The following is an 18,314-nucleotide window of genomic DNA, read 5'->3' on the forward strand; positions in this document are numbered from 1 at the left end:
CACTCAGCCAAGTATAGTAGGGGGAGAGTGCTTACCCAGTTGTTCCTCTGCACTTAACGGAGTTCACACTAGTATTCATTAGAGGCCTGCTTGCCTTTGCTAACAGTTACAGATACAATACGGTTCCTATAGAACAGAAACTCCCACCTAGGGGACCCTGTCTCTGAGGAGTCATAATAGCCTTAGAATGGAATCGTTCAAAGAGGCATTGAAGAGCTAGAAGTAAAGCATGAACTAAAAGCCTAATCCCTGCTCCTGGGAGCTTTCTAATGAGAGGATGCGCATTTAAACATCTTTTGAGCATCTTTTCAATGCTCATTCAAGCTTGACCTTTTTCTTATCTCCAAGCATGAGGGCTTCTTCCCAGTCCAGGAGTTTTAAAAGCTGTTTCAGACAAATGCTAACAGGTGCAGTCACTTTCTCAATCCTAGTAATGCTTTGTCCTTGAATTGTTGCCTTAAACATTTGACATCTGGGATTTCTGGAGTTCAGTGCTTCAAATGCTTTCCAAATCTTGTGAAATAGCAACAGTCTTGGAAAAAGATCTGTGAGCTGCTTGGTATTTATGACTTGAAAATCCTAGCCTGATGGTAAGTGCATCATTTTTAGTTATCATGTATACTACATAAGAGCTGCAAAGAGCAGATCACTTTCTACATCCAATGCCTTTGCAGTTGTCAACCAAATCAGCAGTACAGTATATGCCATCTCTAAGGCTCTTTTAAATGCAAAATTAATCCAGGCTATCTTTCATCCCTTTCTCACTTCCAGTTTCTCTATCATTTAATAAATACACAAGTCCAAATAAATTAGAGATTTTTCCCTGATTTGCAGACTGCGAGCTTTAGAATGAGTCTAGGTAGAACTGTGTATCAAACTAGCTCTTCTCCCATTGTTAAAACTCTGTATGGAAGCCTCCTTATTCTCCCAGCAACTGAGGGACCACTGGGCTGCCAGCAGTAAATGAATTTCCAGGTTGTGAGCATTCCTGACATTAATGAGAAGTGAGCAGTGCCAGAAGAAAGGCTCTCTTATCTGGTTTAGTGCCATCCTGCATCAGCTTCAGCATAAAATTTACAGAGCTTGAAAATGGGGCATAAACATTATGGGTAAATTTGGCAGAAAATGTGAGTGACTCTTATCTGGTCATGAATAAATAATTTTCAATTACCAGCTAGGACTCTCTATTAAACCCTGGGATAGATTACTTCAAAGTTTGTTTTATGCTTGTATATACACAGTAATACAATTTCCCTGGAGAAAGAGTGGAAAAGAAGGCCCTTGCTCAAATTATTGCTAGCCCAACTTTTGCCTTCCTGTGTTATATCGTTACATATGTAAAAAATTCACCACCATCCAGGTTGAACATAGAATTCCAGATAACCAGAGAAAACAAGGTACACTTCAGTAGTGTTCTAAGTTCTAGGATGCCCTTTCATTTTTCATCCAGGAATGATTACAAGGCTCACCCGTTAAAAATGTTGACTATTAAAAAGCAGAACATCATTGATTTCCAATTAGTCTGTTTTTAACTTTCTCCACACGTTCTATATAATTACGTTTATTGTTTCTTGAGTAGAGTATTTTATCCTGTTTTAATCAAACATTGATTCATTGTGTAAATGGACAAGACAGAGAGAGATGTAGAATAGAAACCAGAGGGCAAGATATGTTTGGGGAAATTTTATCATGCATGAATGTTTTGAAATGTGACAGTTGGATACAGAGAAATATAATCCATGTTTTGCTACTTCCACCGGACCTGGAATGGGTTGTGCATACAAAAGCCTACTGCTGCTAGTTCTTCTCATTAGAAAAGACAGGAATTTAGAGGGGCAAATCCATAGTTGTGCTACGAACAAAAAGGATGCTGCTAGTTCCACTTTAGTCTTTGGCTTTGACTATCAGTAATTGCAGCTGTGGAGATAAGAATGAAAAACAGAATAAAATGGGCACTACAGCCTGGTTAATTTCCTATTTTTTGGCCCTTCCCAACTAAGGAGACTAATGACCTCAGGCAAGAGTAGCCTTTTCAGCTATCCCTTGAAAGAACTTCTCCCTGTGTGCACATTTATTATTTATTATTTATTTTATTAATCAAATTTCTATACCGCCCTACTCCCGAAGGACTCAGGGCGGTGAACAGCCAAGATAAAATACAGATAATACAAATATTAAAAAATCCCTTAAAATTATTAAATATTTCGGCCGAAACACAGATTAAAACACCCAATTTATAAAATCACGAATTAAAAAATTTAAAAATTTAAAAGATGGGAGTTAGGCCAGGCCTAACATAGACCAGACATGCACTGGGCTGCCTTGTAGCAAAGGGATGAAACCCATTCCACTCCTGAACTTGTTGCTCTTGCTCAGCTTCTTCAGTTTCCCTCGGTCAAGGTCTCTTGCTGTGAGTCTCTGTTACACAGCTGCAGTATCTGCCCATGTAAAGCACTGCCCTTCCTCTCACAACTGATACCTAGGAAAAGTAAGGCTGGCGACCTTATGCAAGGAACCTGAGCAGAATCCCAAGCAGAGGATTACAGGTTGGAGACAGGCTTCCTGTATTCACCCTGAGAAGAGGATAAATGAGTATGCTTGTCTACAGATATCAATCTTTCCAAAGAGCAGGGAAAGGACAGAAAATTATATGGAAAGAAATTGCTTTTGAATTGACGATTTCTCTCTGTTTCTTTCTTTTATAGCTATTAGCATCCTTGCTTCTTAGCCCTGCCTCTGAACATCAAGTATCTTTCTTTGCTCCCTGCCTGGTCATTTAGTCATATTGGTCTCATAAAATGAGGTGCAAGATATGACAAAAAGTATTCAATTTCTCTGTATGTCTTGGCCAAATGCAATCTGGGTGTTTTGTGTTTCTGTATTTTATTCTCAAATAGGTCCTCTTCTGTCAACCAATAAATTCTAGTAGATACAGGTAAAATTTGAGAATTACAACAGGAGAAAAGTATCAATCTATGTTGTGGAACCCAATGAAAGGTACATTCCAGGGATTATCCATTAATTTGGAGGTTTTATTGCAGGTGAAATGTGATCAGTACTGGCCTGGACGTGGTACAGAGACCTATGGGTTGATCCAAGTGACTTTGCTGGATACGGTTGAACTTGCAACTTATACAGTCCGAACATTTGCCCTGTACAAGGTACTGGAAAAAGGGAGGAAATAAGTTATAATGGATGGATTTTGAAGAAAGAGGAGAAGGAATTACATGTTTACAACTAAGTGAAGTATAGATTTAAAACAACATGGTACAATCAGTTATAGCATCATAAAATAAAATAAATAAAATGGCCCATGACTTATAATAATAACATATTGTACAGATCTCTTACCCACTGCAATTAAGACCAGCAACTCCATCACTGAATGACATGGCCATAAAGTGAAACATCACATGACCATGCAGTTCCAGCTGCTCATTGTGTCAGTTCCAGCTGCTCATCATACCATATGACTGCAACTTCCTGCCAGCTACCCTATTGATTTCGCTTGTTGGAAACTGGCTTGAAGGTCTCAAAGGGTGATCATGTTGACCACAGATTGCTGTGACAAAGATAAATATGCTTATTGCCAAACATCCGATTCACAATCAAGAGATTGTGGATATGCTTCAGCCCAAAGTTTAAAAACTGGTCATAAGTTTCTTTTTTCAGCATAGTAGTAACTGCAAATGGTCACTAAAACATCAATCAGTAAATGAGGACTATCTGTAATTAAATATGTAAATAGCCTGAGAATATTGTTTTTAAATATTTAAAAGCAGTTCCTCAGATATTTTCAGTCCTACTAGGTAGACCAGGAAATCAATTCCACTGGAAGACTGAAATTATTTTTAATGAGATTGACTATAATAACAGAATCTTATAACTCTGATAGCTATACTTCATCCTATTTATACTTCAGTGAATTAGGGAGTCCTGTGCCTGAACTACTTCTGAATGTTATGACTTTGGTCTTGACTTCTAAAATGTTTCAGCCCCTTTTGCCTTAGTAACAATTCCTGCACATCTCTGTTAAGGTCATATTCCTTACTGTCTGTACATACGGTCTTCAGAATTGCATAAGGATTCATATTACAGACACAAGAAAAGTTATTGAACAATAAATCACAGCATGGATCTGTAAGAATATTATTTAAAAATAGAACTAAACGATACAGTAAATAAGCATGTAGTTAAGAGATGTGAAATCATCTTGCATGTTGAAAAGACCTTACTATGGTACATGAGTACCAAATCAAGGAATTCACTTGCTGCCCATTAATTCCAGCTAAAGTATTTCGGCTTTATCTGCAGAATGGATCCAGCGAAAAACGGGAACTGCGACAGTTTCAGTTTATGGCTTGGCCTGACCATGGTGTGCCAGAATATCCTACTCCTATTTTAGCATTCTTAAGACGAGTGAAAGCATGCAATCCTCCAGATGCTGGCCCAGTGGTTGTACATTGCAGGTAAGGCTAATTCCTACACATGTAAATCTGTAATGATGAACTATCAGGATAATGTGATAGAGAAAAATTATAAATCTCTGTATTTTGGGAGTGTTGCATATTTGGGGATTTATAGGCAACCTATTGCTGCAGCAACAATAGTATTGGCATTATAATTCCTCTGCTAATATATACAGCATTTTATAGTCAAAAGTTCTTAATCCACTGTTTCCTTTAAGAAACAATCACAATAGAAACAAGTATTAATATTGGAACTTTAGAATGAAATTCTACATATGCATCCAATAGCACAACTACATCATTTCACTGAATGTGTGCGCATGTAAATTTTCACAAAACATGCCATTATTAGTGTTACTGAGTTTCTTCCATTTCTTATTTAAAATTGAAACATGAAAACAAATAAAAATCTCACTAAAACGATGTGAACTATCCCAAAAGCAGACATGTACATGGTGGTAAAATGTTTGTGACAACAGAAAAACATATTGGCATCATTTTGCATGTATATAAAAGCACAAAACTGCAGGTATTGTCTAAGTATATAGATACACACTATTTGCATGCATAGTGGTAAATTCTTATGCTGCAGTCTGGAGCTAAAAAAGTGCTTCAGCCATAAACTTTAGTTCACTAGGAATTGGCATCTTATCCAGCCAATGATTTATTTCTTGCAGCTGAGTGGGAACTATTACTGAACAAACCTCTTCATCATTGCAGCTTTCACAAACTCCTTAGAAACGGTATTTAATGTTCTCTCTTCATGCTCTGGTTCAGATGGGAGTCATGTATAATTAACAGATACTCTCTCCCTATTAAAATCCTGTAAAGAATTGCACATGGGCAGCTGCAAGGAAATGTCCTGCTGCGGAATTCTTTCCTGTCAGATACCATATCTGTTGCTTGTTGGTGGGTTGTCAGTTGTTTATCCCATAAGGACTGCCATCACTAAGTAAGATTGGGTTACACTGGCCTTCCACGGTAAGAGATGCTTATATAAGATAGGACATAGAGTTGTTCAGAAGTTCTGCATCCTAGCAGGTTACACTTTATTTCCAAAGGTCAATCTGTTTCCTATCGGAACTTCTAATAATACCAGTACCTCATAAAGGTGACCTTGAAAATAAACTATTCTTGCATCATACTAGAAAAAGATTCAGAATATCTAGAGCTTTGCCACTGTGCAGAAGCCCAATTTCATGCTCTATGCCTTGCTTTTACAGTGCTGGTGTAGGCAGAACAGGCTGCTTCATTGTAATTGATGCCATGCTTGAGAGGATGAAGCATGAAAAGACAGTGGACATCTATGGGCATGTGACATGCATGCGCTCACAAAGAAACTATATGGTGCAGACTGAGGATCAATATATCTTCATCCACGAAGCCTTGCTCGAAGCAGCCACTTGTGGAAACACCGAGGTGCCTGCCCGCAATCTCTTTGCCCACATCCAGAAACTAAGTCAGGTACCTCCAGGTGAAAGTGTCACAGCAATGGAACTGGAGTTTAAGGTGAGTAAAAGATTATTTTCAATGTGTACCTGTGCATGCAAACTCTACAGAGCAATTTTAGGATTAGATGAGATGTTTGTTTGCCATTTCTCACTGACAGTTTATTCCTGGATTGAAGGAAGATAGTTTTCTAAGTATAATGGTCCTTTGGTATATATCTAAACCTGTATACATTTGGATGCAGAGTTCTGTGTCTTCAACATATATGTCCTGTACTGATAAGCTTCTAGCAAAGTATATATCAGGGCTGTTAAACTAGCAGCCCATGGGCCAGATGCATCACGCACTGGCCACGCCCACACCCAGTTTGGCGAAGGGGGAAAAAGTTGTGATATGTCATGTTTGACATCCCTGGTATATAGGCAGGCAGATTAAAATGAAGTTCTCAGCATCACTACCAGCTGGAGCTACACTATATCCAGAACAGAACCCAGTGGAAATTGGGGTGTTCATGATATCACTAAGAAAAGCTTACCTGGACATACTTTTTACTTTAAGCCCTTGAGAAATCAAGCAGTTCCAATGCCTCTTGCCTTGATGGTCACAAGTGTCAGTGCTTGTCAGCATTTATTGCATCTGTAGTTTCATGCCAGTATTTCTTACAGCTTTAACATGTGTATTTGCTCAGAAAAAACTAGGTGGCAGATATAGTTTTAGATTTAGATATAGTTTTAAAGTCAACAGAATTATTCATTGCTCAAGCAGCAAAATGCAAAACCAATGCCGAATTAGGAACATTGCTAACTTGATTCTCCTCACTGTACCTCCATTTACTCACCTCTCTGTTTCTGGGCTTAATCCTTTCTATAGCCAGAGGAAGGAGTGAATGGATGATGGCTAACAGCAGCTGTTCTTTTTTCCTATAAATACTATTCCTATGAAAGATTAGCAGGAGCTAGCGCCATCAGCACTGTTGGGTGTCTGATTCTGTTTTAATGAGAGTTAGGAGACGGGTGCAAGATTCAGCAAAGTTTCTTCTTCCTTCCATTACTACCATTCCCAGAGAGCAGAAAAGGAGAGAGCAAGTACGAACATTGCTAAGGCAAGAGAGCCACCAATAGTCATTTTTATACCATTTCCCTTTCTATTATGATAAGAATTGATCTTAAAGTCAGTCTACCATTTCTAAGTGACTCCTGCTATTAGCAGTTAGCAGTGATAAGATCGGGAACATAAAACCAGGGACTTGACAGTAAATTTCAACAACTGCCAGGAATACAATACAAATACCACCCCTACCACTAAAGGTGACTTGGTCTTAGGCTCAAAAATAACAGAAGGATGGAGGAGAATGCTTCTAAAATCTAATCCAAAATCTCAGTTTGACTTTGCACTAGGTAAAAAGCAATAGAATTTCTCTTGCCTGCTTTCCGGGCATTTCCTTTGTGATGGAGCACATGAGTAGTTTTCTGCCAAATAAACTTCCACAGAACTCAGAGCAGGAGCAGCCAGGCATGTGGATATTCATAGATCTTCCTGGACCTGTTTAGTGTAAAGATTGGGAAACCTGTGAAAATAATGGATAGGAGGCTTTGGGCTGTTTGGAGGGCATTGCACAATCAGTAGCAGATCATATTGCCGAATAACACTATTGTGCAGTGCTGATATGTATGTAGATCAAATTTGGGCCTGTTTTCATGAATTTTTAGATGAGCAAGATGTGTTGAGATGTTCATCTAAAAAATATAAAGTAGGAATGCGATGGTTGTGTTTTCCAGTCTTAATGGTACAGTAGCTCAGCAACAAATTTTTAGAAGCTTTCCAGTATGAGCAAGAATATTCTCCCTGCTGGAATGCATGTTAGTGATTCTTACCTAAACAAGTTCTAGCCTCTCTTCAGGTAATCTTCTTTTCTGTATTAAGTGTGAAAAATTGTACCTGATGTTGAGGGACCTGTTACTCCTGGAGTGTTGCATCCAATTTCTCCTGCCAATTTGTCACTTCTCTTTACAGCTCCTTGCCAATTCCAAAGCACATACCTCACGATTCATCAGTGCCAATCTTCCATGCAACAAATTCAAAAACCGCCTAGTGAATATCATGCCCTATGAATTGACACGGGTTTGCCTGCAGCCAATCCGGGGTGTTGAAGGCTCAGATTATATCAATGCTAGCTTTGTAGATGGTTACAGGTAAAGTATGCCATCCTGTTCAAAGTCTGACTTTCTTTTGTGATGTTCATTCCTGCTTCTTTAATTTGGACACTTCTCTCAAGCAATGCTAAGACAGGAAGAGCATGCATAATCAGGTTCATGGCACATATATTAAACTACTTTTTCTTAATGGTTTTTCTCTTCCTACCTTTTCATTTCAAGCTTTATTATCTAGTTAACTGAAAGATACTGGTTTCAGCATTCTTAGTTTCCCTGCAGTCAACCCACTGTAAGCATCTTGCTGTATAATTCATTCACCAACACATGCACATCTTATTTGTCAGATCTCCTTCCAGCACTGCAATACAAGCAGATGAGCCCCTTACTATCACTTGAAAGGTTTGATGCAGTACATGTGGCCCAAGGAAAAAATCAGGCTGCAGAGCAGTTTACCTACAGTAGTGGATTCAGAGATATTTCATGGGATAATCATTTCTGCGTGAGGGGAAGCACTGACCTTTATTTTATTATCTCCCTCTTCCCCTCCCCCCGCCCTATTATCTTATGAGCTGCAAAGGCATAAATGAATTGGCAATATGAAGGATGACTTTAAAAAAGACATGGTGGGCAGAGAGCTAGGAACATGAAAGATGTTTTCACCCTACAAGAGTAAAGAACTTCAGCAGACCTTTGAGCTGTGCTACAACTAGAAAAGCAGAAGAGTTGCTGATGATGACTCAGCTTCATAACCTGCCATTAACCCTATGAGATGCCACCTTATTTTTATTAATTAATTAAGTTTATATGCTCCCCTCTCATCAATAAAGCAACTGTAGGTAGTATGATACACTTTCATGTATATACTGCTAAAACAGAAATGCTATTGAGAGAGGACTATTGAGTGCCTGCCAAACTGGAGGAGATAACATTTCATGTCTTACCTAAACCATCCCTGAGGGCTCCCATTTATCTCTTCTCATCCTTCTCTTTGAAGTGAGCAATCATTCTCCACCTTATCAAAAGGGATCAACTGGCCCAAGGTGCTACTGAAGCTGCATTTTTATTTGTTTCTCCTCCCCTCACCCTCGCTGTGCTCCCACTTTTTATGATGTCTTATAAATCCACTGTGGAGCAGCTTGCCTCTCTGTCCTGCATCATTACAGCTGTCCTATACCAGATTCATTAATTTTTAGCACCGCTGGAGAGATTAAAGGAGTGAGGTGCCTAAGGTTATATATACAAGGATCTGTAGTGCCCCATAGTGGTAAAATAAAGGTATCACAGCCTCAATTATAGATTTGGTTGGATTTGCATTCTTTCTTAATGTCACCATGGAATATAGATCTCTATCCCTGACTTCACAAGACTTAGATTTTGGGATGCTTTAACAGGGAATTCCCTATGCATGCAGATGTTCAATGATTTCTAGGTTTTTTTGAACCTAGATTTTGTGATGTTAGATCTCCAACTACGTGGCAAAAATTTTGGCAGCATGATTTCACCAGATTAGTAGTACAGGTTTCCTGCCGTTTTGAAGCAATAAATGAAACTAATTACAACATATGATGTATGTTACAGTCTCCTTCCCATGTCAGAAGTACCAGAGTGGTCACTAATCTGAACTCTTTGATATCTTGCAGACAACAGAAGGCTTACATCGCCACACAGGGACCTTTGGCTGAGACTACAGAGGATTTCTGGAGAATGCTGTGGGAACACAACTCCACCATTGTAGTGATGCTGACAAAACTGCGAGAAATGGGACGGGTTAGTAAGCATCCTATGTTCTAGGGGGAGATTTGAACTGCAAAACCTGATTCCGGGTTTATTTACTTATTAGATTCCGGATTTATTTACTTATTATTTATTTAACAAATTTATAAGGCTTCCCAACTTACACACAGGGGACTCTGGGTGGCTTGCAGCATTAAAAATCTGCAATATAAAACCATAAAACCCAATTCATCCTCCATGGCAGCAGGAACACAAACAAATCACTTGATCGGCTCCATCTCTGTTCAGTCCCCAGGCCTAGTGATAAAACCACATCTTCAGATGCCTTTTGAAAAAGCAACAAGATGGGGGCCAATCATACTCCATCAGAATTATGTTTCATAGGGAAGGAACCCCACAAGGGCCTGAGAAGGCCCTTTTTCATAATGCCACCAGATATACATTTCTAATAAATAGGACCCACAACATACCCTGCGTTCCAGTCCTGGTGGATTCATGGACAGATAATTCAGCCGAACATGCTTTCCCTCATTAGAACAGAGTACAGGTGAATTAATAAAAAGTAGAGAATGTGACACAAAGCCTTTTATGGCTGATAGATTCTGCTGGATTCCCAGCCATGTCTGGGTGTCCAAAAGATCTGTCCCCTGAAACCATCTGAGCAACCTCTCAGCCAGCATTTGTCAGGGCTGGCCTCAACCTATGGGAATTGTCTCAAGTACTAGATCTTGGAGAAGGGAAACCTTACTATTGTGTAAAGTAAATAAAACCAACCAAGTAAATAAAATTGTGCCTATTATTGATGCATAGTTACTAAAGGAGCATAAACTGTTAGATAGAGGAGGAGATGAGAGGGAGTAGTAGTAAGCATTAGGAGCTGCTGGAGAAAGGAGGTGCGAGAAAGCCTCTAGTACTTATCTAACTTTCTCCAAGAGCCTGGATTGATTTAACACCACTTTGTGAGGGATCCTCTTGTGGAACTCCTACTTCTCCAAATCCACTTGAAGAAAACAGACAGTCAACTTGATCACAAACAAGGCAAAATAATACTAGGAGCCACTTAGGCCCTTAGGATGATGGTATCTTCTCTTGTCAGCCTCTGCTACCATTCTGTGTATTTGTCTCATTAAATTGAGCATTGAGAGCCTCCAAAGCTGGCAGAGAAAAGTGGCTATATCCTATACCGTAAGTGAAAGACAATAACCCTTTGGGGCAGCATTCAGAAAAAGCAAACAAGTAGAGGAGGCTTTTGTATTTAAGCAGGAAGGAGTTCTTCTCAGACATACAGAGAAGTGAGGTGATGCCTGATCTTCTAGTTAGTCAGGATATTCTTGACTTAGCAGCTACTACTCTGTCAGTGTCTCCATTTCAAATGGATATAGTCATGCACTTTACTGAAAAAAGTATTGATCAGAGAAAAATGTGGTTAAGTTGCAAACACTGCTTTTTAAGTTGCTCCTTAATTCTCTAAGTCTGTATGATCCAGGACTGTTGATTCAGTGGTTTATAGAACTTCTTGTACTACATGGATCACAATAAGCTCCCAACCACAATGAATTCAGAAGTTTTTCATCTAACACATTATTGGCATTGGATTAAAAAGTGGAAAAATCATGGCTTGAATGTTGCTTTTATAGTAAACTCTTCTAAAGTTCAAGCTACACTGGGTCCTAGAGGAATAAAGGACTGCAAAAATCTGCCACTTGAGAAGGCATCAAATCATTAATGCCCCATAAGTGGGAAGAGCTTGACCAAAGTTAAAGGCCACCACGAATGAACAGCATCAAGAGAAGATTGAATCAGTCTCATTCCTGCCAAAACATTCTGAAAAGGCTTACCATTATTGTAAGAATGTTGGGCAACTCTAGCTTTTGACTGGTTCTTCAGTTCAGCTAAATGTGCCAAAAACTGGAAACTTCCTTAAAATGTAGATATGACAGTTGAATTTGATGCTGTGGATTAGGAGTATCTAAGAAAAGTCACAACCAAAGAAATATATACATAGCACTATCTTGGAAAACAATTCTAAATGAGGTCATACTGTTACTGGCAGGAAAAGTCAAACCGAAGATTGTGGCAGATCTAAAGTCAAGAAAATATTGTTGGTATGCCAGACAGCACACTTGACACCAGCCATATGGAAGAAATGACTTCAGTGGTACATTTTGTAACAACAACAGAAACTCATGAACGTTTCCCTGCAAATAATGACTATCAGTCTGGAATTTTTTTAGAATTTATTTGAGCAAGTGGGTATGACAATCATGTTTCTTAAAAGAGAAACAATACTGGTGCCAACATGAATAGAAATAACAGGAGGGAGATACAGATTTGAACCTTAAACCTTCAAGCTATTTTGTTCATTTTAGTTCTCATTCATTGAATTTTGTGGTCAGTGATGATGCATTAATACCTAAGGCATATGAGACATCTGAATTTTTAAATGTAAAATGTTATTTTTCTCTGTATCAACTCATTTACGGGAAGTTTTAAAGCCTGAAAATACCCTTTCTGACACTACTGAGGACCACACAATGAGAAGGTTCAATTGAAGCAATAAAGCCTATCAAACATTGAACTGGGAAGATAAATGAGAGTACAACCTGATTGCTTATTGGAAAGTGTTGGGGGGTGGAGGGAGGAAGAGCTATTCAAGGTAAAACTCATCAGTCATTTCCAACTGGAAGGGAGGAGCCATTTATTAAGAAAAGTCTTACTCTGTCACTTTTGAATAGGATAGCTTTCGTGCAAGTAATACTATATTGTTGGCCACTAATGAATTTTTTCTTTTTCTTTTTTCTTTTTTTCTTTTCAGGAAAAATGCCACCAGTACTGGCCAGCAGAACGCTCTGCTCGGTACCAGTACTTTGTAGTAGATCCTATGGCTGAATATAACATGCCTCAATATATCCTTCGTGAGTTTAAAGTCACTGATGCTAGAGTGAGTATTACCCAGCATATTCTAAATTCCTCAATGTTGTTTCCATCACAAACTGCAGTTCCCTGGTACAGAAAAGCATTGCTTTATTGTCCTAAGAGCCAGTGACATTTTGGGATAAAATACTGTAGCTAATATGCTCTGATTTAACTTACTCCCCTCAGTCTTCCCAGGAACTAGCAAGCAACACTATAAGATGAAAGCAGGGTGCAATGACTTTACTCTCTTTTCCACAACTAGGATGGTCAATCAAGAACTATCCGGCAATTCCAGTTCACTGACTGGCCAGAGCAGGGAGTACCAAAAACAGGCGAAGGCTTTATTGACTTCATTGGCCAAGTACATAAAACTAAGGAGCAGTTTGGACAGGATGGGCCCATCACAGTACACTGCAGGTGAGTTTGGGCATTAAGCTATCTCTGAAAGCTCATTTAGGGATAGGCTAATGGTGAGGTAAATAAGGTTGCCAGGAAAGCTAGGGAGCTTCTGATGTCACTGTTCTGTACACAGAAGCATTTTAAGAATGAAGACAAGCAAATTGCTGTTTTAATCATAAAAGTGTAGCATGGTATTTGAACTGAAGCTGTTTAGAATGCGGGAGGGTTTGTGTGAAGTTGTGAGCTTCTGGTGTGTCAATTGCTTGCACATAATCCAAGCTGGGATTGTTACTCATTTACTCTTTTCCATGTATATAGTGCGGGGGTTGGACGCACAGGGGTGTTCATCACATTGAGTATTGTACTGGAGCGTATGCGCTATGAAGGTGTAGTTGACATGTTCCAGACAGTGAAGACCCTGAGAACACAGCGACCAGCCATGGTGCAGACAGAGGTAAACCTACTTGCCATGCTATTTCTTGCCTTATAATGGAAGAGGGTGAAACTTGAGCATTCATTAGATGAAAGTGGAATGAAGCTCTGCCTTCCAATATGAGAAAGCTAATTTTAAAAATAGGAGTGTCTAACTCAGGGGTGTCAAACGCACGTCATCATGGTGGCATTACATGACGTATTGGGACTTTTTTCCCCAGAGCATGACCCATCCTGCCCATGGGCCGGGAGTTTGACAGCCCTGGCCTAACTTAGCTGCTAATTGACCACTATTGGGCTTGTTTTTGTTTCCATATGTATAGTGTTATATGAAACATGAGATTTAGAATATAGACAATAAGGTTAGTTAAAAAATGTTTCGACAAAACATTGGTAGTCTATTTTCTAAGCATATAAGAGGCACAGTGAGAGAAAGCAGCTGATTTGGCCAGTTATTCAGGTGCTGGATAGAAGAAAGCTACTGGAGCACTGTATGAACTATTACAAAAAACAGAAATAGTCCCCACCTTTTTTTGTCTGAAGATCTGCCAACTGGTCTTTGAATAATACACAGGAAAATAGGACAAATATATAATTTGATTTTACTAATTTCAAATTTAATTATAATTAATAATGCAGTTATTTTTCAGGTAAGGAATAGAATAGAATAGAAAATTAATAGGATAGGATAGGATAGGATAGGATAGGATAGGATAGAATAGAATAGAATAGAATAGAATAGAATAGAATAGAATAGAATAGAATAGAATAGAATAGAATAGATTTTTTTATTGGCCAAGTGTGATTGGACACACAAGGAATTTGTCTTGGTGCATACGCTCTCAGTGTACATAAAAGAAAAGATACGTTCATCAAGAATCATAAGGTACAACACTTAATGATAGACATAGGGTACAAACAAGCAATCAGGAAACAGTATCAATATAAATCGTAAGGATACAAGCAACATGATAGTTCCTATCATTCTAAAACTACAATTATCTAATAGTTAGAGGGCGGCTTCCAGTGAAGAGGGCAATATGCCACCCAAAGTCCACTAGAATTGGATTTAAATTTAAATAAATAAATAAAATACCCAAAGTTTTCAGGGATCACATGATGCAGGAGTGTTACCAGATAGTGCCTGCTTCAAAGTAAGTTTCTTCATATTCTGCACAAGACTGAGAAAAGATGTTCCTGTTGTAAGAGGTTAATTAACTTAATGAATTCATTCTTTAAAGAATCACCATTTTTCTTAATCTTGTGCTTGAAAAAAGGGTACTTTAATAAATAGCAGGACATTCTTTCCAAGTCCTTTTTGAAGCATTCACAAATCCCAAACTGACTTCATAATCTGCAAAAGCTGGAACAAGAGATACAAACAGAATTTTAAAAAAACAGCTCCAGCAGATATTTAGAAGGGATAAACCAGACCTCTGTAAATTCATCTTGAAAGGCAACATGAATACCATTCCATATGAATAATTCAATGATATCCAATCAGCCTGCCAGATTTAAAGGACAGCTGGAGCCCCAAAAACCAGTCAAGTGCCTTTGCCCCTTTACAGGAAAACAGCAAGAGAATCCAGTATTTAGTCCAGAAAGACTAAACTGTTTTTGTAAGACAGTTTGCTTCTGATTACACACCTTATTCCCAATTGCTACTCTTGATATCAAGACAATCTTTCCTTTTCAATGGGTTGGATGGGAGAGAATAGATCTTCCAGTCTGTATTTTTAATGTGAGGTAAGTGTAAACGCAGCCACAAATTCTGCATAATTGAGTTTTCTGTATATCAAAACAACCAGTTGCTTGCCATTAAAGCTACAGATTCTACTGGGAATTAGCTCCCACCATAGTCTTATTGCTTGGCACATTGAAGTGTGATATATAAAAAGATGAGTCTGATATTTCTTTTCATTTGGTATAAGCTCTAGCATCTGCTTGGTACTAGTTAGTCACCTCCTGTATTTATTTACTTAGTTAGTTACAGGGCTTATATGCCACCTGTCTCATCCAATGACTCTACGTGACTTACAGAAATCCATAGAACTTAGTTAAAACATAATTTCCCCCCAGGCACAAGACCAAACATCCTTAAGCTCAACCTTCTCGTCCTGGCCCAATGTTTGGGGGAAGAGACAGGTCTTCACCATCTTCTGAAGGCTAAAAGATTAGGAGTCTTTCTCAATCTCTAGTGGGAGATTATTCCAAAGGATTAGAGTGGTGACCAAAGAGGTATGCCTCCAATGTCCATCAGATAGCAATATTTAAGGGATGAGACATGGAGCACACCCACCCATCCTAATCTAGTATGATGGGCAGGTACCCCTTAGGGAGAGACAGTTCCACCTGTGCCATGTAGGGCTTTAAAGATTATAAACAGCATCTTGACTTGTACCCAGAAAGCAACTGAAAACCTGTGCAGCTCACACAACGATGTTACTTGAGTGAACCACAGAATACCCAAAATTGCACTTCATTCTGGACTAGTTGCAGCTTCTGGATGGTCTTAAAGGCCAGCCCCATGTAAGCACATTGCAGTAATCCAATTAGAAGGTGACTAAGCATATGTGACTGTGAGCAAGGCCCCCCAGTCCAGAAATGGCCACAATTGTATCAGGTTGAAGTGCAGAGCAAAACCTGTAATATGAAGTGCAGAGCAAGACCTCCTATTCTTAATTTCTGAACTATGATGTAATAGAACAGTTGACAGCTACCTTTACAACTTAGCACTGATTTTTATTTTTCTCCTTTTTCCAGGACCAGTATCAGCTGTGTTATCGGGCTGCTCTGGAGTATCTTGGCAGCTTTGATCACTATGCAACGTAACTAATGCTTTCAACAAGTTGCAGCAGGAATGTCTAAGTGCAGAGACGGGTTCTTCCCAGCCAGCCGCCCATTTGTTAGTCCTTCTGTGCAGATGCTGCTGTTGCGGCAACAGCCTCCCCATGACCAACCAGTTTTGACCACAGTATTTAGGTACATTGCCACCATGCTAAAAATGGGACCATCTTCTCACATTTCCATGCACCAGATGGATTTACGTTAATGCCTACACTCCTTTTCCTCCTCCTCCTCCTCCTCCCTCCACCACCCCAATAACATTTCATGGTGAGGGTCACTAGGTGGAAGGGACAGAATTTTTTATATATGTAAAATAGTTAACTAGCCTTTTATATCTTTTCTTTTTTAAAAAATTCTTTTGCAAGTCTTAATGTTTTGCTCAGGCAAAACAGGAGAATAGAGGTGGTGGGGTTTGAATTTTCCTTTGCTTTCCCCCCCCCTTTTTATGTTGTCTCAACCATAGTGGCGCTGCCCATTTTCGGGCACTCCCAGGTTAATATTAGCACCTGGCTCATAGCTCTGGGATCCTCCAACTCCCTCTTCAGTCCTTTGTAGAATACCGTATTCATTTCCACAGAGTTGGAGCCAACCTAATGATTACTTCTAAAGACTTTTTTTTTCCATAGGCTTGTCTATCAGATGGGGCTCTAGCAGCTAGATCAGATGCTTGATCCTATTGACATGTGTCCAGTGACCTCATATATTTCAACAGATTCCATGTAAAATTTCTAATGGAAAGAGAGACCCACTGCCCTCAGAGCTTGTCTTGTTGAGATGGGAGGAAATGTGGCATTGTTGCCACAGAGTCAAGTTCTAAAAAGGGACCTCACCATAACATTCCTTTATTTAGTCCTTTTTGTGCCAATAGCATCCTGAAGTGTGGTTACATAGAAAATGTGACCAACAAAGTGTATCAGAGTATTTTCCAAGGTAAAAGAGCACAACTCTGGAAGGCCAGCCTTCCTGCACAAACAGCTCCCGAATGGGGGTGCCTTGGATATAGGAGGGGGAGAAGGATTGGGGGTTTTCAAGTAAGGAAATCACTTCTTAGAGGCTGGGTTTGGGTCTAAATCTTGCTACCCTGTAAACATTTAAAAGTCATTAGAATGCTGTTATTTTCAACAATGTAAAGATGGTTTAATTAACCAATGTGGCAAGACTACTGGAATTAATTTAATGGTACTATATATTATTCCTCTTTATTAACTTACACTTGCACTAAAGGCAGGAAGATTACAGCCTTCTCCCAGGTGCATAGCTCTAAAAATAAAGGTGGTGGAAAGGTCTCTAACTGTATTATCCAATGTATCCAAACTGCATTGAAATCAACAATCCTGGGTGGTGATGTTGGAGAAAACATTCATTTTTACCTTGTGATAGCATAGTGCTGTAGGGGTCACTGTTGTATACAGTCTGTTTTCTATTTGTTAATAAAGTTCTACAGCATCATTGCATAATTCTTGATGTTAATAAATTTGAATAATCAGGTTTCCTACATATTTGTTATGCTGTCTTTTATTGGAATTAAGTAAAAAGATAAAACTCTCAGGAAGGAACTCTCCAAAACTGTAGTTGTGGTAGAATTAATTGGATCTGTTCTTATAGTACGAAGAGGAAGTGGAACAAAAAAAAAAGGGATGCATTCTTATTGATTGGGCTGTTCCCAGGGGAAAAAAATCCTTTGTCCCTCCTAGGCAAAATCCTTTATATTTATTAACCTATCACTAGGTTGTTAATCAGTACATATCACTTAAATGCACAGAACCCATGCATTTGAACTTTTTCAATAAAACCCAATCTAAGAAAGTGAGCTTAATACAGAGGAGTTGGGACATTCAAATGCCACACGAATCCACCAACACTGCAAAAATACTGATTTGAAACAGATTTGTTATGCTTGCAAGATTTCTAAAAA

At 39.0% G+C, this 18,314-nt stretch overlaps 1 protein-coding gene across 22 annotated transcripts in view; it reads left to right on the forward strand.

The window, feature by feature from the left end:
* PTPRF (protein tyrosine phosphatase receptor type F) overlaps positions 1–17,894 on the forward strand; it is a 529,684-nt gene extending 511,790 nt beyond the window's left edge. For all 22 annotated transcript variants that reach the window (XM_087889625.1, XM_087889634.1, XM_087889639.1 and 19 more), the window contains 9 exons: positions 3,042–3,161; positions 4,315–4,469; positions 5,693–5,978; positions 7,932–8,110; positions 9,712–9,838; positions 12,621–12,746; positions 12,984–13,138; positions 13,439–13,574; positions 16,316–17,894. In XM_087889625.1, coding sequence (XP_087745751.1) covers positions 3,042–3,161; positions 4,315–4,469; positions 5,693–5,978; positions 7,932–8,110; positions 9,712–9,838; positions 12,621–12,746; positions 12,984–13,138; positions 13,439–13,574; positions 16,316–16,384 — 1,353 coding nt within the window. In that variant the 3' untranslated portion in view covers positions 16,385–17,894. The remainder of the gene's footprint in view (positions 1–3,041; positions 3,162–4,314; positions 4,470–5,692; positions 5,979–7,931; positions 8,111–9,711; positions 9,839–12,620; positions 12,747–12,983; positions 13,139–13,438; positions 13,575–16,315) is intronic.
* Positions 17,895–18,314: the final 420 nt, after the last annotated feature.

This window comes from Pantherophis guttatus, chromosome 3 (genome assembly GCF_059756535.1).
Source record: "Pantherophis guttatus breed Tessera chromosome 3, ASM5975653v1, whole genome shotgun sequence".
NCBI classification, from domain to species: Eukaryota; Metazoa; Chordata; class Lepidosauria; order Squamata; family Colubridae; genus Pantherophis; species Pantherophis guttatus.